Below are 23,843 nucleotides of genomic sequence, written 5' to 3'. Positions count from 1 at the left end.
GGAGCACCCTCCAGCACCCCCCCCCCCCCCCCCCCCCCCAGGGACTCTAAGAAGGCTGGGTACTCTGAACTGCCACTCGGCGCATAAGCGCAGATGACAGTCAGGACCCGTTCCCCGACCCTAAGGCGCAGGGAACAAACCCTCTCGTCCACCGGGAAAAACCCCAACGTACCGGCAGCAAGCCGAGGGGATATTAGGATACCCACCCCAGCCCGCCGCCTCTCACCAAGGGCAACTCCAGACTGAGACAGAGTCCAGCCCCTCTCCAGGAGACTGGTTCCAGAGCCCAAGCCATGTGTAGAGGTGAGCCCGACTATATCTAGCCGGTACCTCTCAACCTCACGCACTAACTCAGGCTCCTTCCCCACCAGAGAGGTGACATTCCATGTCCCTATTGCCAGTCTTGGCAGCCGGGGGTCAGTCCGCCAGGGCCTCCGCTCCTGGCCGCCACCCAGCACACAATGCACCCGACCCCTATGGCGCCTCCTGCGGGTGGTGGGCCTGCGGGAGGATGGGCCCATGTGTCCTCTTCGGGCTGTGCCCGGCCGGGCCCCATGGACTAAGGCCCGGCCACCAGACGCTCGCCCTCGGGCACCCTCCCCGGGCCTGGCTCCAGGGCGAGGCCCCGGTAACCCTATCCCGGGCAGGGTAAACTGTTCCCTCGGTTTCCTTTTCATAAGGGTCTTATGAATCGCTCTTTGTCTGGTCCCTCACCCAGGGCCAATTTGCCATGGGAGACCCTACCAGGGGGCAAAAGCCCCCAGACAACATAGCCCCTGGGATCCCTGTGACACACAAACCCCTCCACCACGATAAGGTAGCGATTCAAGGAGGAGGTCCTAAAGAAATAGAGAAAATAAATCCAGCAGAAACCTGACCAGTATCAGGTGTGAGAGATGCATCTGGCCCTTCAGCTGATCCACCTACTGTTCTCTGCAGCCTCATAAGAAATGGTCTCAGAGGAAAGGTGGCTGTCAAGAAGTCATTCTTAAGAAAAAGAAGTAGGGAGAAAAGTTGAGATTTGCCAAATTACACATGAATTTTACAATTCTGGTTCAAATCGTCATCAGTATATACGTTAGGGGTGAGGAGAGAGAAACTAAAGTAATGGTCTTGAGCCATCAGTAAAACATAGTGGGGGCTCTGTAGTCTCTAAAGGGTATCACTGGTAACAGCTTCATTTTTCAGCATAACAATGATCCCAAACTAATCCCAATATTATCAAAGCGGTCTGTTAGTTTAACAGAGGATAGAAAAAATGGAAGCCAACATTCAAAGAAGAGCTTTGAAGCCTAGGGAAATTTCCTGACTGCTTAAAGAAAACTTCAAGTTTGTCAGAATTGTACTAACTTTGTTTCTGCCTTATATACTGTATTTCATTTATTGCACACATAAACAGTTTGTGTTCAAATTTAACAAATGTATTTAATAGGTCGGCAGCCTTATGAAATTTCCCCTTGTGGGACTAATAAAGGTATATCAAATCAAATCAAATAATTATAAAATTAAAAGGAATGTGTTTATGAAAAATTAACAGTAACATTTTAGCAAATGCACTCAGAAAAATAAAGGTGCCAACTGGAACCAAAAGTGGTTCTTTAGACTGATGCCATAGAAGAACCTTTTTTGGTGCCACCAAGAACCTTTCAAACAATGGTTCTTTGAAGAACCATTTCTTTCAGTGGTTCATTGAAGAACCTTTAAAGGTGCCCCAAAGAACCATCAAGAAATGGTTCTTTGGGGCACCTTTAATGGTTTTTCAAAGAACCTTTTTAAAAATGGTTCTTTAAAGAACCATTTTTAAAAAGATCCTTCAAATGGTTCTTTAAAAAAACCATTTTAAAGAACCTTTTTTGAGTGGTTCTTTAAAGAACCACTTTAAATCTTTCAAAATAAAATGTATCATAAATTGAATTTGAGTAGGGTAAAATAAATAAAATAGGGTAAAATAAATACGAGCACAGCATAGACATATATTAATGGTTTATTGTCATTTTGTAGTATACCAAAAGACAAAAAGGCATTTTAACCCTCAGCACAACATCACTACTAATACATGTTACATATTAGTGTTTTAAACAGTAATAATTAAATATATTGGCTATACTATAAATAAATATATATATAAAAATACTATATCTACAGATAACACAACAATTAATACATGTATTGTTTAATTAAGAAAACATCAGAAAGTGATAAAACACATTAGAAATAGCAATAGCTTCATAACAGACCAATAAATCAACACATTATCATCAGCAGATGTTTGCATGTTCAGTAAAAATATTTCAACAACAAGTTTATGATTAAAATGATCAATGAACTTCAGCCTTACGCTATGTAATGTACGTTTCATGTTGTACTCATGGTCCTTTGTTAGTCCAGTTTAGGATAATGTCTCTGACGTATGTATCATATCAAATATATGTCATATCAAAACAAGCCCACACCTGCAGTTGTTTCAGTTTTTCACTGGTGCTTCCTGTCAGCTGGTCAACCTCACTCAGGCGGACATCCATATCAGCCAACCAAACGACAAGTTCCTCCCTTTGTGCTTCAAATCCCTCCCACTCTGAGACAAGGAGCTGAAAAAGAGAGAAAAGAGTCAATTATAAAGAAGAGAGAAAAGTGAAAGCCTCCTCAGAAGGTCTGACTCGCATACCTGCAGTTGACCTGTGATGGACTCCAGTTTGGCGTTCACGTCATCCCTCGCTGTTGCCAGCAGCCGAGTCTGCAGGGTGCCCTGGAAGAGCTGAGTTAATGTTTGACTCCTCCTGGTCAGGCTCTCCAGCTGGATGAGCCGAGGTCTCCCCTCTCGCCGCTGCCTCTGAACACAGAAACACAAATTGCATCTGAAGCAGGAGGTGCAGATTTTTTTTTTGCTATTCTTTTCTAAATCCAGGCTAGATCACGTGGAGGTATTTAGAAAACTTAATTTGGCCAGCGGACGACTGTTGTCTTGCAGAAAGTCAAATCAAACATATGCGATACACAATCAATTCACAAGAACACATTATAAAAAACAAGTCCAGTTCTTGCCTGATTTCAACTGAATTCTGAATCAAAACAGGGTAAAACGAGTGTTTGCAGCAAATGTGAGCACAAAGCCTCACTTTGTACAAGCCTGCTATTAAAGTTCTCCTCTATGCAGACGACTTTCCTGTTTTCAAGGCACAACTTGGATCTGCTGTACGAATCTTATGGATACACACTAAATGAAACAATAGTGTGCATGACTCCAGATTCTGATCCCTCATCCTAATATGGTCCCAACATAGCAACAGCAATAAAGCAAATGTTGAGACTTCAAAATACAAAAGTCCACAAACCAATGGCTGACATGGGTTTTATCGTAAGGGTGATAAATATACAGATTTCAGTCTGTCTTAGAGATTTGATGTTCATTTACCTGCAGATGCCCTATACGTGCCTGTTCCATGGTTTTCCACAAGGTTTTGCACATCACTATTTAATACAGGAAGTAGGTGAACTAAAACAAGTCATCTTTCTTTGTGAGAGGACCATATTAATGAAACAAACCTCAATGACATCATAGGGATCCCTAAAGATGCTCCTGCTGCTTCTCTTCCTCCTCATCCTAAGCTTCCTTCTCCTTGTCCTCGCCTTCCATCCAATTGTAATTCAACCTAATTGTGTTTCTCCCCCTCCTCTTCCTCATTTTGTTGGAGCTGTGAACACAATTAATGTGAATCTGGATTAATTTGTGCAAACAAGAAAAAATCTACAGCTTTTTGGTCAGAGGTGCTCTTGTGATTTAAGCCGGGTAGAGTAGATTTATGTGTTGATGCTACCTGCTTCAGCTCTGGCTGCTGAGTGATATTTACACCCTGGCTGGATTACAAACTTTAACCATGTGCTCAACTTTGGCCCAGCGTTGATACCTCTTGTTAGTATAACGACCTCTTCTTAGCTTGTATGTATGATGGTGGATAAATGAAATATACAAAGAAAATGTAACTATTTTACAAAAGAACATCTATCTTGGAAACATCAAATGACCGGAGCATAATTTGTCAACTAGTCCGAAAATAAGTTATACAGGAACAGTCAAAGACACACCTTCTCATTAGAGGTGGGAATCACCATACATCCCACGATACGATATTATCACAATACTTAACGCACGATACGATATTATTGCAATTTTTTAAAATATTTTGCGATATTCAGATTCTGTACATAAAGGTAAACTTTATCAATATTAATTTTATCTAATATCAAAGCCTCGCACTCAGTCTTTCTCTCATTTCAGTCAGTTTTATTGTTGACAAACTGAACGGTTTGTATTACAGTCTAGTCCAACTTAACTGAATGCAACCATCTGGTACAATTATAGCTATTCTGAACTATGCAATTTATGAAAACTGTGCAGCCCATTCAGCAACTGAAGAATTTGAAAGTAAATTAAAACAAAATATAATTTTACATTAAATAAAAAAGTTTTTAAACTTAATTAAAATAAAACATGTCTTAAATTAAAATAAGTAAACTGTCATGTTTATTACTGCCAAAAAAAAAAGTTAAACACATTTGGACAGTGAAGGAATGTCAGGATTCTTGCTCAGAAAAAGGAGCTGATCAACATGCTCTGAAGTCAGAGCATGTTCCAATCCACAAAAACTTTTTTTGTAACAAAATATCGATTTCTGCTGTCCCTGTATTGATACATTATTAGCAAACAAAATATCACGATACTACACAGTATCGATTTTTTTCCCCCACCCCTACTTCTCATGTCACATTTCTATTCATTTCTATTCACATTTCTATATAATTAGATTAGACAATAAAGAGTGTGGTTGCCCATTTCACTTCTTGGCATGCACACTAAATAAGGAGGTAGGCAAAAGAACAGCAGTCATGAACTGTAGGCCTCTTGCTGATCAGACTAAACATCTACAGTGGCATCAAAAAGTATTTGCACCGATCCTGATATTTTAGTTACTTTTTTATCCCACAGAGCCAGAGGTGGGTTTGGTGAGGTTTTTTTCCCTTAATAAGTGAAATTACTATTTCAACATGGCATTTTATATTTTATCATGTAGCTTTGACTAATATTAAAAATAGTTTGATGGTCTGAAACACGTAATTGCAAATGCAAAAAACTAAGAAATTGGGAAGGGGGCAAATATTTTTCCACGGCACTGTACTTGTCAGCTCTAGGTATGAATGTGTAGAAGGACACAGTGTTCCTGAAAACTGATCCTTTGTGTTCAGAGCACCCTCCAGTGACTAATAAACGATGGGCAGGCCAATCACCAACATGTATAATAACAAAGCGGTCCCATCTTGCTTTAATGTATGGGGTTTTTTGTTTGTCTTTTTTACATTCACTGTTCTTTTAAGCACACACTAGGATTAAATATCTGTTTAAAGATTTTGTTTCCCTTGCAAAAAGATGACAGGCACAGTCAAACTTGAATTTGAGTCTAAGATAACGACAGTTTCTTTAAAACAATGCTTACTATAGTATTTAACTTTTTCTCTGACTTGTATTGTCTTCAATCATGAATAGCAGTAAAGTTTTTAATTTTTAATGCTTTTTTTAATTTAAAAAACAAACACTCTGCAACAATCAAAATCAAAAGCAGATTTGATTTTTACTGCAAGGGATTATTCAGATTTTTATTTTTGTTTATTGTCCAGGACAATAAACAAAATTAACTTCACAACTACCATGTCTGTTTAGATGCTGTCCAAAAAAATCAGGTGCAAGTGGAAACACAACAGATGAGCAGCTTCTGATCATAAATTGAATGCTGTGGCCATCTACTGCCTCTCACCTGGTAGTGCAAGAGGCGGCTAGCCCTCTGTTTGTATTGTATATGGGATTGTCTAAAGAGCTGGATATTATGGAAAAATGTTCTTCAACAGAAATGTGCTAGCTGGAGGATGTTACAGCAAATGCAAATAAATTAATTCCTTTTGAGTTCAGGTAAAATGTGGATTGCCCTGAAGGGATACTGAAAGACCTCATTCTGTTCAGTTGATTAAGATGATGTCTTTCAGTCTGATATTTTAAAAAAAGACATAAGAGTTAAAGTTGGAGGGTTTTTTTAAGCTGTAAACACCTTACTTGCAATTCTTAAATTTTTTTGAATGAATTGAAAGCCTCATGATCTGATTAAATTGGGTGGTTTGTGATTTATACACTGGAAAAAATATTTATGCCGAAAGTGCTGACTTTAAGTAATTTGACTGACTTAATGGAATCAGGTCACACGAAATGTACTTGATTGGTATAAATTCAATTTACACCAAGCATGTTTTCCTTAATAATTCATTATTTGAATAAACCTTTGAAGTTATATATTTCAGTTGCATTTTACTCAAAAATATTACTTCAGACCTTTTTTAGTGCGTTACTGTAAGCGCAGCATAGCATAGTGCCTGTAGAAATTAGGTCTCTGTTTCAGTTTAACTAAGAACCTATATGTGGTAGGGTGGTGGTTTTGTAAATGTTTGTTCCATATATTAAAAATTAACAAAAGGTTCACAGTAACAGGGTGACTAAAAAGTTACATTTTTTGCAGGAGGCTATTTAATGATAAATCTATTTGCCTTCACAGCAAAATCTCCAGTGTTAAATTAACACTGGAGAGTGTCTATATGGGTCCACACCTCTGAGTGTTAAATACAACACTGTTGAGTGTTAAATTAACACTTTTGACAGTGTTATATGTTTAAAAGTAACCTAGTCAGTTTTGAAGATTAACAATGGCTAACACTGAGCAGTGCTGATTTTCTAACACTGGAATATTTCTAACATTTTGAGTTATTTTCCAGTGTTAGAAAATCAGCACTGCTCAGTGTTAGCCATTGTTAATCTTCAAAACTGACTAGGTTACTTTTAAACATATAACACTGTCAAAAGTGTTAATTTAACACTCAACAGTGTTGTATTTAGCACTCAGAGGTGTGGACCCATATAGACACTCTCTAGTGTTAATTTAACACTGGAGATTTTGCTGTGTTCCTGGATTAAAAGTTTGTGATTATAAACAGAGCTCCGCCTCCTCACATAGAGTTAGCTTTTACCTCATTTTACAATCTGTGTATTATTTTCATATGAGAAGGGAACAAGGTTCAATAGACACATATTGGACATGGAGGGTTTTTGGAAAAAGTGGAAAAAGCATGTAGTGAAAATATCCAGCTGTATCTAGTAAAGAAGATGATGCTGATGCTATCCTCTACATGTCTTTGAGTTCATTCACAGGTCATAGTCTCTGTGCTTACAGCTCCAAGGTGACGGCCACTTCAGCTGCATTCAGTCCATATTTAGTTTCACAGCAAAGAGGGAGGGAAAAAAACTCCTCTCCAGTGTAAGTGGCTGGTTTCATCTGAGTGACACATACTGTAATTTCACCCAGTGTCAAATAGGATTTATTCTCATATTTTCCGAATATGGGTTTGGCTCCAATGGTTAATTCTTCATGGGAAATCCAATCATTTCATTACAGCTATATGAAATTTCATTGCACATGCAATTATATATTGACCATTAGGTGAAAGGTTGAGGAGGAGACTTGCTTACTATAGCACTAAATGAAGAACACGATTGTGTGAGCCATTTTAAAGTACCTGCGCCTCATTGGTTTATTTGTATGCCAGGTTACTTTGACAGAAGTATTCAAGTATCTTTACGATCATAATCACTGATGTACATCTATGCTATAAGTTTCAGCTGCCCATGATGCTGTTGAAACAAAAACAAACAAACAAAAGTTGAAATGATGTAGAAGTTTAGTTTCTAATCAAGTTTTATGAATGAAAAAAAAAATCACTTACCAAAGCGCTTTGACTGTCATGTGTGTTTTAGGATGGTTTAAAATCCAACATGTCTCGGGAAAGGATCTGAAAACTGAACCCTTGTTTTTTTGTTCTTGTTTTTTTTCTTGTTTTTCGGGGGGGGGGGGGGGGGGGGGGGGTGGTACTAAGACTTGAAGCACCACTGCAGCAGTGGTGGAGGCCTGTATGTGGGTGGAAAACGAAAGCCCAATCAAAAGCATCTCCAGGAAGAAGGAAGTCGTTGAGGAAAATAACAGCCAAACGGCAACATTTCCTCTTTAACTTTCTGGCCTTCAAAATAAAGTAAAAGTTGCTAAAAGAAAATTGAGGGAAAGGTCATATGAAATTAAAACGCCATTAGATAAAAAATGTGACCTTCACTTTATTAGATTAAAAAAAAAGCTCTATTAAATTTCACGACTCTTAAATTTCACACCTGAGCAACATTTAACCACCGCAGGTGTGTGTGTGTGTGTGTGTGTGTGTGTGTGTGTGTGTGTGTGTGTGTGTGTGTGTGTGTGGTAACTGTATTACATATTAAACATTGTAAGTATATCAAAACGGCGATGGCAGTATTTTCCTGGCAGAGGGAGCCATCTTTTGCTCTATTGCTGAGGTGGGCTAAAGATTTTGCCTCTCAAAGAATTTATTGTGATTTGTGTGTGTATGTGTAGACTGTACACTCCTGTTGTTTTGTTTTTTATGCGATACTGTATAAATTGTGACGCATACATTTTTTAAATAGACATTTAATCTGAAAAGCCAACGCCGGAAGTCAAACTCTAAACCTGCCTATCCAGCGGCAGTAACTTTCCCTTCCCTCATCGACTACAAAATGGACTGGAACGAAGACGCAAATGTAAGACAATTTATACATAATAATTGCTTCTTTGTCTTGTTGTATGTAGTTTCTGATTTATCGTGTTGACACTTGGCACATGGGCATTTTTTCAGTTATGTTATTTTTGTTAGCTGTCAATTAGCTAGCTTGCTGTTAAATTTTAGCTTGTGTTGAGTTGGTGTAACGTGTAACCTGCCTGATAGACTTCGAGTTAAATCAGGGCTCGTCGTCGTTAGCTTCATAGGCATAGTGAACCTGCAGCTAGTTACCTGAATTCAAAGCGTCCTAGCATTTAGCTCATTTCTTTGGCGTGAAACCTCTGGTGCTGACTTTACGGAAGTGCTTTCTGGTTTATCTGGTTGACATGATGATTAACTGACAAACAGATGAGGGTTTGGGTTTTTTTGTTTGTTTGTTTGTTTGTTTTACCTTTCCCATTATCATGATGCTGTAATCCTCTTCCAGCACACAAGTCCCAGTCCTTGTCCGAGCTGCGTGTGTTCAGCTAAATCCACATGTATTAATACTCATAACAGCCAGAAAGCGTGCAGCTTTTACCATATGTTGGTAAATTAGCCATCTGTCTAGATCACGGCAGCAGCCTGTTGTATTCACAGTGTGACCATCAGTATTAAACATCTATTCTAATCCAGACTGACAGCAAAACGCATCCAGCACATCCATCTATCCCAGAAGATAAAACGGCTGCCTAGTGCTGCAGTAGTAGGGTGGGATTAACTCAACAATGCAAGATTTATCTACATATTCAGCGCAGTGCAAACTTCTCACAGCTTTCATCTGAAACCTTCTCTAAATGATAAACTTGTGCGATGATTGATTTATATTATAAAGGGAAAATTATACTAAATTTCCAACAATGTATTTAGCAAATGAGTTAGCTACTTACTGTGAGCATTCCCTTAGACCGTACATCACCTTGTGTTTGCCTAGGATATATATTTTGCTATATACAGTATATGGACAAAAAGTATTAGGCCACAATACATTACACCTACGAGAGCTTTTAGTCATCTCATTCTAAAATCTATAGACATTAATTATGGATAGATCCATCATTATAAGCTGTCATAGGTCAATCTCAGCCAAACACATCGTTTTCCGTCTGCCTCCAGTTTGTATTTGTGTGTCAAAAAAGTATGAAAGCATAACTAGGAGTGGTTGATACAGCCTCAAATTTATAGCACGATATTTCTGACTGCATGGAAAAAAATAGAACTGAGCAGTGTTATTGATACTTGCAACTTGGCGGGAAGTAGCATTCATAAGTGTAAGTAAATGAAGGGGATTTTCCGTCATTCTTTTCCATAGAGCTACTGTCATCTGTGAGAAGCTTCCTTATTTTTAGTGTGAATGTACCAAAACAAATTGGAAGCAACAGCATTATTATCCAGTGACACAGCATAAGCTAGATGTAAATACAAATGTAGTCTAAGGTAGTTTTTTCCCTTGAAAACAGAACTGCAGAAGTTGTGTTAAAAGTATGTCAGATGTTAATTAATAAGTAGTTTAATTTTAAGGTACTTAAATGTCTCTTTTGGCACTCTCAGATATGCCTGGACTTGTCTCATTGCACAGACCAAGGAATGTAAACACATGGCTTTGTTATAGCAGTGATATCAATATGATATTTTTATGTCACATGAACATTTATACCGGTTTCGCTGTGGAGAATATTATATGGCAAAAATTCTCTGGGGGTGCTTGTTTGGGAATACCAAGGTTTTATTTCTGAAAGTCAACTTAAAAAAAAAAAGCCACTTATTAGTTTATTCCATAGAATAACAGATAAGCGTTACATCATACTGTCTGAAAGCCTTATGTGAGGCCTTGAGTTTGTTTTCTCCATATACAACCAATTTTCAGTATTCTAAAACAAAAAGAGCAGCAGATTCAGAGACTGTAAAGAGGAAATACTTTTACTTGATAGTTGGCTTGAATAATTAATCTATTATTACAACAGTCACAGACAGATTAATTGATTCAGAAATAAACTCTGGGTTGCTAAAGTTGACAAATTGATTTAATCTCATGGTATAGCCGTAATACCAAGCCCCTCAGTCTCTATACAGTGAGTCAGAAAAATTAGAGGGATGGCAGCAAAGGGCTTTGGCTGGGCTCAATTTGGACTTGACAGTTTGATCCCACGGTCTCTACCACTTTAAAGGTTCCCTGTGGACCACTTTGGACTAAATAAGTGTCTCGTCGTGTGCATGTTGCAGGATCACAGCCACATGCATGACAGCTGTCACCATGGGCATCAAGGCCATTCTCACAGTCATGGGCCAAGACCGGCAGGATTTGGAGGGATGGTGAATCCATTCATGCCGGGTTTTTACGGACAGTTCGGGAAAAATGCAGATCTGACTGACATCAGGGAGCAACCAAAGAAACGGTCACACATGGATGATAGCAGCAGTTGGGACATAGTGAAGGCATCACAGTAAGTAGTGGAACATGTAATTTCTAATATTTTAAACACTACACCATCTAAGAAACACTGAGATTTGGGACTAGTAACTGTCTTTTAGAGCCTTAGATTTGTTCTGTTTTACTAGTATTAAGCACAGGTATATAGATGAGTTGAGTGTCCTGTAAAGAGGCTCATGGACCTCTCAAATGGCTGAGGTCATGACAGAGAGCATCTTCAGCATTGTTATCAGCACCTAGAACATCTCAAAGATGAGAGCAAACCTCACTCCTGAGCATGTCTACTACAGGTGGGAATTCATGAACTGTATCATCTGTAAAGTTTGGAAACTTGTACTTTTGTACTGGAAAATAAAATATTTTTGATTTAATTTGGAGCTTTGTTTGAACTTATGGACAGAAGCTATTTTTAGTTTCTTTTTTGCATGTGTTTTTAAAAAAATTTATATTCAAATTCATATGTTTCCTGGGTCATTATTTTAATTTAATGCGGGACAAGACAACAGGGTCATAGTCACCGTTGGGCAGACTGAGCAGGTGAGGTACTGGAGCCTAAAATAGGTCTGCCCACAGGAAGCGGAGATAAGAGTTATTGAAATAATCGGTGACTAATTGACTAATCAAAGAAGAATTGGCAGATTAGTCCACTAACAAAATAATCTTTAGTTGCAGTCCTAAAACAGAGCAGCAAATCTAGAACAAAAAGATAAGAAGATAAAGACAAAGGTCAAAGTTCAGACCTTAGTGCTGTGCTGGGACTTTAAGAAACCTGCCTGCAAAACTCAATGACCTAAAGAAATGCTGGAAAAAAGACAAATGTTGCCAGTGTTGTAAAAGGTCTGAATTCCTCCACAGTAGGGCTGGGCGATATGACCCAAAATTCATATCTCGATATTTTTTAGCTGGATGGCGATATAAGATATATATATCTCGATATATTTTTTTAAAGCCATAAAGTAAGAACAAAAAGAGAGTTCTTAGTCAAAGCTGTGTCCCAGATGTCACACAGGCACTTTTATTAACATAGAACAGATGTACATAAAATTTACTCAAAAATAAATTATGAGCATTTATTAAATAATAATGCTCCATAAATAAAAGAAAACAATGTTGTTTTTGTGCATAACAAAAAGCTCACAATTGTGCAGTCAAAATGTAAACTAAAAGACGCTGAGCATAATAACAAAGACGGACAGATTTCACAGCTGCTCTGTTCCCAAGTTTTACTGCGTGACTGACAGCCTGGAGTTTGAAATCCGCTTCGCAACCACGTCTCTTAACAGGTGCCATTTATGGTCCTTATACACAGTAGGGTAATATTACGTTGAAGCACAGTACGTATCACTCCGCGAGGCTCAGCCGTAATGCTCCGACAATCCATCAAGCGGTGCAGCTCCGTAGCTTACCAAAGTCGTACTAAAACGTTTTTTGACAGATTGCTGAGCGCCGTGTTCCACATAAAATCGGTTCGCAGTCATCAAGCACAACCAGAATTCATACATAAGGCGCGCTGTCAACTTTTGAGAAAATGAAAGGATTTTAGTCCGTGCAGCACCTCTGGGCTGCATGGCGTTAGCGTGGTTAGCTCGTTAGCGTGGTTAGCTAGCTAACACGTTGACGCCGTCCAGCCCCACGCACGGCGATGTGCAGTAACTCGTTAACGGAGATTTGCCGTGTCCATCTTGTCGCTTCCTGCAGGTGAAGCGATGGGGGAGGAGGGGAGGCCGAGTAACGTTGCGTAAAGACGAAAGTGGACGAAAGAGAGGCAAACTTGCGGCTCCACATAGACTATATCGATATAAAGGATATTGTCACATCTTATATCTCGTATAAAAATATATCGATATTTTTTAAAAACTCGATATATCGTCCAGCTCTACTCCACAGTGATATGAGAAACAGATAAAGTCATAAAAGAAAAGTACTTCAAATTATTGGCGCTAAAGGTGTTTCTACAAGCTACTGAATCATGGGGTGGGCCTAGTTTTTCACAGGACTGCACAGAGCCCTGTGAAAACTTTCTTTCTTTCGTGACTCTAAATATATGGTAATATTGATAATTGTAGGCCTGTTTTCAGCTGTTCATAATCTTTGTTTATGATATAATGTAGAACAAGATATAGCACGTGTTAGTTTATATCCAATTTAGAAATGTAAAGAATGGATGCACTTGTTGATGTGCTTTAGTTTTTTTGAGATAAGTACATGTAAGGATTTGCGGCTAATGATCAGTTAGTAGAGGTAAATAAAAGCAGAATTCACTCACGCTGTTTAAGCCGGGGGACAATAGAAAAAAACCAATAGAACCGCTTCTATCTATTTATCTAACCATGACTTTGTAGGGAAGAGTATGTGTATACGTTTTTTTTTGTTTGTTTTTTTTGTCTTCCACATTCTAAAAGTCCTTCTTGAGTAACTTGCTTTTCCAGGTCACATTGTACTTTTAGTTCTCTAACATATTTTATCTACATTTGTCGCATCTCCTCAGTTTATCTGTAGTTTGGATTTAATTTGATTGCAGAGCACTGTGTGGTTTATAACATGATTGATTGCTGTGTGTGTGTGCGTGCATGCGCGTGCGTGTGTGTGCGTGTCCCGCAGGTTTGGAATCCTGGAGCGCTGTAAGGAGCTGGTGGAAGCTGGATATGACGTCAGGCAGCCAGACAAAGAGAACGTCACTCTGCTGCACTGGGCTGCTATCAACAACCGCTTAGAGCTGGTCAAGTAAGGCCTTTAGATCTCATCTCAGTCTGACAACGAAAAGAAAGAAAGAAATGGAAATCTGTTTTGTGAACACATCTACTGCAAATGACCTATCACAACACACCAAATCGGGGGGTATAATTATTTATTCTAGACAATTTCTTGAATCTATACATAAAAAAATACTACAATTGTGACAAATGATCAGTTTGCATTTTATATATAACCAACACAGGCTTTCTTTTGGCACTTAAGTTTATGAATAATAATGCAAATAATTAACAAATAGTAGCTAAACAAAAACTGGAAACCAGGGAGACAAATAAATGAATACAAATAATAAAAACCCACAAAATACTTTGAAGTATGATCTTTACATCTGTTCTCTTTTGTTTTCTAACAGGTATTATATTTCCAAAGGAGCAATAGTAGACCAGCTGGGCGGAGACCTGAACTCTACTCCACTTCATTGGGCCATAAGGTGACTATATGGCTGTGCACGATATAGAGCTGGGTTGGGCTGCTTTGCTTTGTTTTGCATATGCATTATTTTACTTTAGTTTTGGTTTACCAGCAACCACTGGTTAAAGTTTACCTGCATTAGAAGAGATTATGCACTTTGGCAGTGTGTCCTCAGTGAGGCTACGTAACTGTTTTACAACTAGTCTGCTGGGTGTTTTAAGACTTGTCCATTATCATGTTTTTGTTTGAATGACCAGACAGGGCCACCTCCCCATGGTAATCCAGCTAATGAGATATGGAGCAGACCCCTCTGTTGCAGATGGAGAGGGCTACAGGGCTCTCCACCTTGCTATTCTCTTCCAACACATGGCAATAGCAGCTTATCTTATAGCTAAGGGACAGGTCAGACATACACATCACTTTATATCCCACTCTTTCTCTCTGCAACACTTCTGTTTTCACTCTTTCTCTGATTACATTTGCTTCTCACTTTGCGCAAGTTGTGGTTTTGTTTCTCAATTTCTCCGTTGCCTCCAGGAAGTTGACGGGCCTGACTGCAATGGACAGACGCCACTAATGTTAGCAGCACAGAAGATTATCGGGTAAGGCCTCTTTCTCTTTTTTAACCCCAGTGCTTTGATTGCTTGTCTTGATAAGAAATTAAGTATAGTTTGTTAGCATAATCCTTTTTTTCTGATTGCTAAAAGTATTCTGATAGTATCTAAATGTGCTGTAACAAAGTAAGATGTTTCCTTTCTGTCACAGGCCTGAACCAACAAACTTTTTAATCAAAAATAATGCCTCCGTGAGCGCTGTGGACAAAGTCAACAGGAACACTCCACTGCACTGTGCTGTGCTGGCAGGAAATGTAGATGCTGCCCACATCCTGCTGGAGGCTGGGGCCAGTGTGGAAGCAGAAAACATTAATGTGAGCTTCAATAAATTCAAACACTTTTTTTTCTCTTTTTTTTTTACATTATTGTGAGTGCATAATGTTGGAATACATAAACAGAATATTATTCTTATTAACCTTTAGCTGTAAAAGGCTAAATGGGTAATGTCATCACCCTGTTGGTCAGGCAGGCAAGCGGTGAGGTGGGCGCGTGAACACTTAAGTTTGTGAAAGCGATAACTCGAGAACTGTAGGAGTTGATCCCACAGGCGCAGCTACTGTCATATGAGTTTGAATCCCGATGATAAAGTCAGTGTTCAGAGGTCAGGTTTTCTAGGAGACGTAGGATTTTGAACTGGATACTCTAGGTGTATATTCTAGGAGCACACTGTTTTGTTTTTCAACTGAATGTGTTTGCTTAATCTCTGCATGAGCGCTTTGTTCACTATTAAGTAAGTAAGCCATCTTAGTAGATCAGGCCAAGTAACAGGTACACCTTGCTTTCATCATTATTCAGCTCTAAATGCTTGCATATGAAATAATGAATAGGCAATGCACAGTATTCCTACAGTATTCCATTAAGTCTTGATGCCCACTATAATGAAGTCTGAGTTGCTGAGCTCACTAAAAAAAAACAACAAGATTTTCTTGGAGAATGCACTGAATAGTATTGCTCACTCCATGTCTCTGAATAGCTTTGCATGTATCTGCAGACTGACAATAAATAAGCTGTTTCTTGATTCATTTACTACAATAGAACTATGCCCTTAAACTTGAGTTTAACACAAGTTAAACTTGGGTTTTTTGCACTGCGTTTGACAATAGAGTTCATGTACTCAGCGTAAACAGTCAATTATAAGAACTACAATTATACCCACTTTTGAACTGAATCAGTGATTCATTTTTTTCATGGGGTTCTTAATGTTCTTCTTCAGGGTCACACACCCATCGACTTGGCTCACCAAGTGCACAGCCCGTTGCTCATGCACATGCTCAATCAGGTCAAACGGGAGAGGCTTCGTTCCAACTCTCGCTGCCTGCGAGTCGTGAACAGATACAGGGTACGTTTGTCTCAAATAACACGTTTTTAGCAGTCTACAGTGACTCTTCTAAAAGAATCCTCTCCCTGTATTTCTCAGGTGTTTCTGCAGTTTTTACTCTGCACGGCTTTGTTTGGAGGTGTTGGTGCAATAGTGGATATGAACTCAGAATCCTGGTTACTCAAAGGGATCCTGTTGGCCTGTGTGATAGGTGTGATTAATCTGGCTACAAGGTGAGTATACACTTCCACTGATTCACGGATGTACTCTACTGTTATTAAAACCTGTGTTATTGATTTAGTAATGAATGTTTGCATGAAACAGGAATTTCCCAGGCTCAGACTTTCAGTCCAACCTACAAGCTTCAAGTCTCATGGCTTCAATCTTTTGGATGCTTGTCACCTGGTGCCTCTGGTTTATGCCAGATATCCTTTGAAAAAATGAAACCACACCTTAAAGCATTTCCTTTGGGAGAAGCAAGTCAGTACCAGATGAAAAACATAAGCAAGACTCATGAATGCACTTGATGGATAATGCTTTTAAACCGGAAGATTCTCTGAGGGTGTGTGTTTTGTTTTGTTTTTTTCTTTCTGTTGTAAGAGTGATGCATAGTTTTATCATCAGTAAAGAGAAACAGATCTGTCATTGGAGGCCAATAAATTAGGCAACTGGGTTTCATTCATATTCTGATGACAAACTGAACAGAGACCTTCTTAACTTGAAACTCCACATCAGCCTAGTGCCACAGTACAGGTACTGTTCACTCTGAATGCCACTGCTTTACTCTACTACTACCTCCGCACCTGCAGGACGGACCCCGGCTTCATCAGAGCAACTGAAGAGGAGAAGAAAATGGTGAGAAGGACAGAGTTCAGAATATTCCATGTAAATGTTTTACATGGAGCTGAGCTATGTTTTGTTCCTCTGTGTTGACAGAATGTGTTGGTGTTGGCTGAAGCCGGCTGTCTGGACCCCAGGATATTGTGCACCTCTTGTATGGTAAGGCCACTGACCTGCAACCACCTCTTTAATAACACTGCACCATTAGCACTGTGACAACCAGTACTATTTTATACCATGTGTTTTTACAGATAAAGAAGCCAATGAGAGCCAATCACTGCTTCAGCTGCGATGCCTGTGTGGCCAAGCAGGACCACCACTCCATCTGGACCAACAGCTGCATTGGTAACACACAAGCCTGTTCGTAACTTTCAAATTACGCAACAGCAGGAAGAACTGTCAAACACGAAGACAAAGCTGAGAAAGTCATGTCTTATTTAGGAGGTCTAGTATATCAAGACTTAAGGGATGCATTAAAAAACTATACAGTATTTTTCCTGAAGATAAAGTGCTCTGATCCCTAGTCATTCAAATTATTGGAGAGCATAATACTTTCCCATAAATGTTTTTTGACGCACTGCTACTAAATTATTACCTTTTTTAATTTTTTGCATCTTTTAATCTGATTATTTTCTTTTCCCCAGGTGCGAGGAACCATCACTACTTCATCCTCTTTCTGTTCTCCCTCGTGCTGATGGGAGCCTGGATGTTGTACGGCTGTGTCATGTGTGAGTTCTGCAACAGCTAGTGTAGCCATGCCATCTGACACGCTATGACCTTTACCCTGGATGAACATGCCTGTGTATGTTTCTTTCAGACTGGTCCGCTCATTGCATGCTGCATTACGAGGAGCAGGGCCTGTGGGGTACCTTCTCTGGCCTGATAGGGTGCTCTCCCTGGCTGCTCTGCATCTTCGTCCTGGTCGTCTATCATACAAGTTGGTCTACTTTGACCCTGCTGCTGCAGCTCTACCAGGTGACTCGCTGCTTGGAGTTTCTTAATGGGGTTCTAAGGCTCTGTATATCATATGGATAGTATTCACTGTCACGCACATATTGCGTTTTCTGTAAATGTTTCAAAATAGGGGATTAGTTGGCAGAATTCAACATAAATTACTACAAATTCTGTGTTTTGGGTGAGACCAGAGAAAATTCCCGGCTTTCCATTTTGTTTTGAGTGTTTGCTTAATCATTTTAAAATATAGATGGAAATATTCAGCTTTGGCCTTCACAAAAGTCTTTAAATTTTACCCCAAGCTTAGTTCTTTGTTTTTCTTGCTCTAACACACAACATACCTTATTTTTTTTGTGTGTGTGTGTGTGTGTGTGTGTGTGTGTGTGTGTGTGTGTGTGTGTGTGTGTGTGTGTGTGTGTGTGTGTGTGTGTGTGTGTGTGTGTGTGTGATCAGATTGCATTCCTGGGACTGACGGCAGTAGAGCGAACAAATCTAACACATCGCCAGAGGAAACTCGGGCAACCTGTCTCTCTGAGACAAAATCCATTCAAGTGAGTTGCATGTAGTGCTTCTTGTCTTTATCGTATAACTTATATCTTGATATTTACAAATTGTTTGCTTAGTTGTCTGTAGCATGCCATGGGCTCTTTAGGATTTACTGGCAAATCATGTGCTGTGCGTTTTGTTTTGTTTTTTTAACCTAAACTCGTACTTTATGTTGTCGGTCAGCTGAGTCACTTTTCTCTGATTCTGTGTTCATAGTTTGGGCGTGGTTAGGAACCTGGTGTCGTTCTTCCATCTCCGCTGTTGTGGACTCTTCAAACCGGTCATCATTGACTGGACACAGCAGTTCCAACCTGGCCACCAGCATGTGTTCGGTCACACCGACATGGTCTGACCTCCTCCACGCTCAGGGTCAAGGGTCAGACTCTGGACCAAAAGCACAGACATTTATTTATTGTTTTTTAATGTGGTGGCTCCTTGTGGAAAGAGACTGCAATACTCAGAATTGGGAAAACGCAAAGAAACATGTAGATATTTGATTCAGTTGCTGTTTGTACAGACTGCTGCTGCCTTATACTTGACCAGTGTAAGTAAAGGGAAAATAACAGAACCTTTAGAGGCCTACTTGTGATGGAGGTTTTGTCCTGTTTTTATGAACACATTAAAACTATTTTTACTATCTGTTCAGAAAAGAAGAATTGGACTTTGTATGTGTGGAAAAATTGGTTTTATGACTTTTGTAAAAATTGCATGCATTTAATACAAATGACCACTATAAAACTTCAATAAAACAATGTTGTGCCTGTCTTTTTAACTGGTTCTGAGTGGATTTGGGCCTCTGAGTACAGCAGGGGATGACGAACAAAACAAAGAAACAAAAGAAAAGAAGAAACAGGTCAATACTTCTACTCAGATAATGCTATTAAACATTGAAATAAAGTAGAAAAACGTACTTTTTGGCATACAAATTGCTTTTTTTTCGTGTTAAATTGTCTGTGTTTGACAAATGTGCTGATTTTTCACATGTGATAGCAGAACTGAATTGGGCATGCACAGGATGAGTCACATCATTTGAAACTTAGCCCTGATTGGAGAAATTGTAAGTGTTACAACTGACCCACGTTACAACTATCCCCGGTCTCCCCTACTTTGGCAAGGGTCTCAGCAGGTAAGGGGGGCAAAGGTGTTTCTGCAAGTGACACACGGGATGGAGCCCCAGCATTCAATGTCGGAGATGGAAAGACGGGCGGAGTTTCAGGATGTGAGACTCTTAGCAGTCAGGACACCAGTGAGGTTGCCGCTACTTCTGCTGAAGTGTGTGAGGAGTTTGGCCACACAACTACGCCAGTAGGAGTGCAACAGGAAATGGATGTGGATGGAATGGTCCACAGTGACAGGAATTTGTTTGGGGATAATGAAAGTGTTTTTAAGATTCCACATACAAAAAGGAAACCTAAGGACTCTAAAGGTGCAAAGCCAAAAAAGATGCAGGCAAACAAAAAGGGTGGAAGAGAGAGTGATAGTGATAGAGAGTCATCTGACTCTTCTATTCCTGATGGTCAGAGAAGTAATGGGTACAGTTTAGAACAAGAGTTTTTTGGAAGTAACCAAAGGAAAGCGAGATGTGGTTATACAAGATTTTTTCCCTGATAGAGAGTTGTTTCTTGATTCAGCTAAATGGTTGATATGACAAAGGACCCCTGATGGTTTGAGGGACACTGAAGTGTATAGACTGGTTCTAATTTTCTGCATCAGTTTTCGCAGAGTTTGATGCTATACCTGACAGGGGAAAAACAGCAGATACGATGCTGTATTCTTGTTTTTTTATGGATCTTTTTCTGTATGGTTATGAGTAGCTTTAAAATCCCATCCTTGAACCTTAATGGTGCAAGGGACATGGAAAAAGGGCGATGTATTTTGACCTTTTAAAATCTAAATGCATTGACATAGCGTTTGCTCAAGAAACTCATAGTAGTTTTGATATTGAAGTTCAAAACCTTGGTGAGAACATTTTAAGGTTGGTTTTGATGTGGGCCCTGTATGGGGGTCGCTGTACAAGCCACCATTGACCAAGAAAGCTGGTAATTTACAGTGGCGGATTTTACATGGTATCATTGTCCATCATTAACCCTGGGTCTTCAGATGCATGTCCTTTTTGTTCAATGAGAGAAACTATTTTTCATTGTTTTGTACAGTGTTTCAGATTGATTGATTGATTTTCAGTACTTAATGGTATTTGGGAATCCTTTGGAGAAGTTTTCACACAACAGTGTTTTATTTTTGGTTTTTCATATGACACAGGGGAAGAAGAAAAGAGGGACAATTGCTGATTTTTTTTCTTGGGCCAAGCAAAGTTGGAAATTTACTTGAGTAGAAAGTACAAGATTGATAATGGACGAAATACTGATTGTGTTGAGCTCTTCAAAAGTGTTTCGAGAGCAAAAGTGATGTTAGAGTATATAAATATTATTTCAATATGGTTGGACTGGGTGTTTTTCGAAATCTTTAGGATTATAAAGGTAGTCTGTTTACTTTAAATAACTCTGAACTTGTGTTTAGCAATGTGTTGGTTTGAACTGACTGTTTGGTTCACTTTTGAGTGAATAAATGTGTTTTTAAAAATCAATCAAAATCTTTCTTTCTTTCTTTCCTCTCCCTCAGTCATGTCTGTCCCATCTCTAACAACTGAAAGTAAAATAAAATAAAATAAATAATAATAACAATAAATAATAATAAGGTCAATCAAATTGACCAATATGGCAAGGCCATGATGATCCACTTGGTAAAGTAAATCCATTGGGCATCATTCTTGGCCTTCAGACAGTAAATCTGATGGCTAAAAAAACAAACAAAACCGTGCATTCAGATCATAATTATGATTGCAAAAGGATTGAAAAAAAAAAACACACAGTAAAGATAGCATTATTTTACTTTAAAGCTATACTAAATGAAGCCAATCATATATCCTGGAAAAAAAAAACTTGTGCGAGTATTTATTTTTTCTCTGACAACTTTTAACTTTTACTTCCTACATTTTGACAGAAATATTTGTACTTTCTATTTCTTATACATACATACATACATACACACACACACACATATATGTATATATAAAAGCAATGAATTTATATATATTTATTGCTTGATAATTTAATGTACAATAAAAGATATTTTATAATTAAATATTTCAAAATGAACAATCGCTTTATTCATAAATACTTCAAATGGAATGGATTTTAAGAAAAAGGGATTAAACTCAATAACAACCTGACTTCAAAATTAACTGAAAATTAATAAATTCAAATAAAAAATAACAATAGAAGAATATAGTTTTTAATTTTGGCTGCCATGTCACAGTCACGGCGACATCACTGAATTCTCTTTGATGACAGCTGCAGATGTTCTCTGTTCAGAACTGAAGAAGCTTCTCGGATGAGAGGTGAAACGTCTGGACTTCTTTAAGTTGCTTGAAGACGTTGCACCTCTCATCCAAGAAGCTTCTTCAGTTCTCTGTTCAGAACTGAAGAAGCTTCTCGGATGAGAGGTGCAACATCTTCAAGCAACTTAAAGAAGTCCAGACACGTTTCTTTACAAGCTCCTTTGACTACGATGACCTGGATGACTGAGAACCTTCACAGACAATAACATCTGTCTGCTGTGAGGAAGTGACATGAACACATTCCATCTGTGTCACTAGCTCACCCCCAACCAGTCGCGGCAGATGGCTGCCCCTTCCTGAGCCTGGTTCTGCCGGAGGTCTCTGCCTGTTAACAGGCAGTTTTTCCTCCCAACTGTCGCCAAGTGCTTGCTCATAGGGGGTCCTCTGATTGTTGGGTTTCTCTGTAATATTGTAGGGCCTTTACCTTACAATATAAAGTGCCTTGAAGCAGCGTCTTGTCAACAGGTATTTTGCAAATAAAATGTAATTGACATTTTAATTGACTGAACTGATTTCCTTTGGTTTATTAAGTCTGAGTGGTTGTATTTGAGCACTTTTGATCGACTTATATTCATTGTATTCATTCCTTAAAACCAGGTACTAATTCAAAACTTTCCACAGTGATTTTAAAACCTTAGCAAAGAGCAAAGGCAGGAAGTACCAAAGTACTTCCTGCCTTTACTTAGTTACTTAGTTACAAATACTTAGTATAAAGTATGTTTGGGGAGTGTGATTGTGTGTACAGTGTCTATTTGTGTCTGTCTCCACGTTGGGTGAGTGCCAAGTATTTATTTGTCTGTGTGTGTGCCTGTTCATCTGTGTCTATATGTCAGGTTGGGTCTGAGACTCCACCTCTCTGGGTACATCTCAGGCCCTCCAAGGTATGGAGGCCTATCTCCCCTCACCACACTCGCTGCCAGGTGACCCCTTGTCTGGGGCTCTCCTCAGCTCTTCCCAGGAGGGTGGCACGGTTGCCCTTCCGATGGTCCTCTTTGGGTGTGTGCACACAGGTGTACGCATGGGTGTTCACAGACACAAACTACACCTTTCTTGGCTGCTACCTCAAAGCACATTGCGTGCTGTTGATGTTGCGTGCTGCACAATAACATTCAGTGTTTAGTATCTACTGTCATTTACTCTTAGCTAGATTATTGCAATGGTGTTGTGTTTATTATGTTGCTCTCTTTTTTGTTTGTTTTCTCTTCTGATTTTTCTTCTCTCAACAGGTGATCCAGATTATTTTTTTGAAGTGCCCTTTCTCACTGTCTCTCTTCCCATCTGTTTTTCCTTCCCTCCCTCTCTTTCTTTCTTTCTCCCTTTCCTATCCCTCAGTCATGTCTGTCCCATCTCTAACAACCGAAAATAAAATAAATGATAATATGGCAAGGCCATGATGATCCACTTGGTAAAACAAATCCATTGGGCATCATTCTTGGCCTTCCGACAATAATTCTGACTGCTACAGAACCAAACAGGACTGGCAAAAAAACAAGGTTACAGGTAACTCTGTTAAAATTTAATGTAAGCCATGATATGGAGACACTTTTATCTGATGAATTTTTTTTTCTGTGTGTCGTCAGCTCCGTTAATTCAATAATACGAGATAGCCACTGTGATGTTGGTTCAACGAGTCATCCAGTGTCGCTCTGCTTGGCTGCCAACACATAATTTTTCTGGAAATATTAACTCATTGTATTTGTTTATCGCTTGCTGATTTGATATTCCTATTAAGGGGGCGCACAGAATTATGATTGCAAATAACATGTAGTAATTCAGTTTAGCAAGAAAAGTCTTTGCACCACAACAATAACAGGGGACAAAATACATTCAGGCACGTTTGTTATCATCAAAACTATAATATGTAACAAAGACAACAGAAAGCTGTTGAGCTCTTGTTCTTATGCT

General features: G+C 39.1%; 2 protein-coding genes across 3 annotated transcripts; one reads left to right on the top strand and one right to left on the bottom strand.

Moving 5' to 3' along the window:
• Positions 1–2,175: 2,175 nt before the first annotated feature.
• Positions 2,176–9,230, bottom strand: LOC143419082 (uncharacterized). 2 transcript variants are annotated; one of them, XM_076885356.1, is made up of 4 exons: positions 9,086–9,230; positions 3,544–3,692; positions 2,666–2,830; positions 2,176–2,588 (listed from the first exon to the last, which is right to left on the bottom strand). In XM_076885356.1, the coding sequence occupies exons 2-4, from the start codon at positions 3,598–3,600 to the stop codon at positions 2,421–2,423; spliced, it is 390 nt and encodes a 129-aa protein (XP_076741471.1). In that variant the 5' UTR covers positions 3,601–3,692; positions 9,086–9,230; the 3' UTR covers positions 2,176–2,420. The 2 variants fall into 2 exon arrangements, with proteins under 2 accessions (XP_076741471.1, XP_076741468.1); XM_076885353.1 differs by lacking the exon at positions 9,086–9,230 and adding an exon at positions 7,816–7,925.
• On the top strand, positions 8,561–19,306 carry zdhhc13 (zDHHC palmitoyltransferase 13). Its single transcript, XM_076885350.1, has 17 exons — positions 8,561–8,674; positions 10,897–11,117; positions 13,706–13,828; positions 14,211–14,288; positions 14,527–14,671; positions 14,807–14,871; positions 15,035–15,197; positions 16,097–16,222; positions 16,301–16,434; positions 16,526–16,628; positions 16,934–17,056; positions 17,138–17,200; positions 17,293–17,386; positions 17,686–17,769; positions 17,859–18,016; positions 18,449–18,546; positions 18,758–19,306. Exons 1-17 carry the CDS (start codon positions 8,651–8,653, stop codon positions 18,891–18,893), a joined length of 1,938 nt encoding a protein of 645 aa, XP_076741465.1. The 5' UTR covers positions 8,561–8,650; the 3' UTR covers positions 18,894–19,306.
• The last annotated feature ends 4,537 nt before the right edge of the window (positions 19,307–23,843 follow it).

Source organism: Maylandia zebra, linkage group LG1, assembly GCF_041146795.1.
Source record: "Maylandia zebra isolate NMK-2024a linkage group LG1, Mzebra_GT3a, whole genome shotgun sequence".
Taxonomy (NCBI): domain Eukaryota; kingdom Metazoa; phylum Chordata; class Actinopteri; order Cichliformes; family Cichlidae; genus Maylandia; species Maylandia zebra.
Note: the sequence above shows the minus strand (reverse complement) of the source record. Positions and strands in the feature narration are given on the sequence as shown.

Excerpts from the sequence above, each read along its gene's own strand:
- LOC143419082 (XM_076885356.1), bottom strand. The coding sequence starts at position 3,600 with ATGAGGAGGAAGAGAAGCAGCAGGAGCATCTTTAGGGATCCCTATGAT. Across the intron at positions 2,831-3,543 it reads ATCCCTATGATGTCATTGAG|AGGCAGCGGCGAGAGGGGAG; the intron begins GTTTGTTTCATT and ends TTCTGTGTTCAG. Across the intron at positions 2,589-2,665 it reads CCATCACAGGTCAACTGCAG|CTCCTTGTCTCAGAGTGGGA; the intron begins GTATGCGAGTCA and ends TCTCTTTTTCAG.
- zdhhc13 (XM_076885350.1), top strand. The coding sequence starts at position 8,651 with ATGGACTGGAACGAAGACGCAAAT. Across the intron at positions 17,770-17,858 it reads GTTGTACGGCTGTGTCATGT|ACTGGTCCGCTCATTGCATG; the intron begins GTGAGTTCTGCA and ends TGTTTCTTTCAG. Across the intron at positions 18,547-18,757 it reads CTGAGACAAAATCCATTCAA|TTTGGGCGTGGTTAGGAACC; the intron begins GTGAGTTGCATG and ends CTGTGTTCATAG.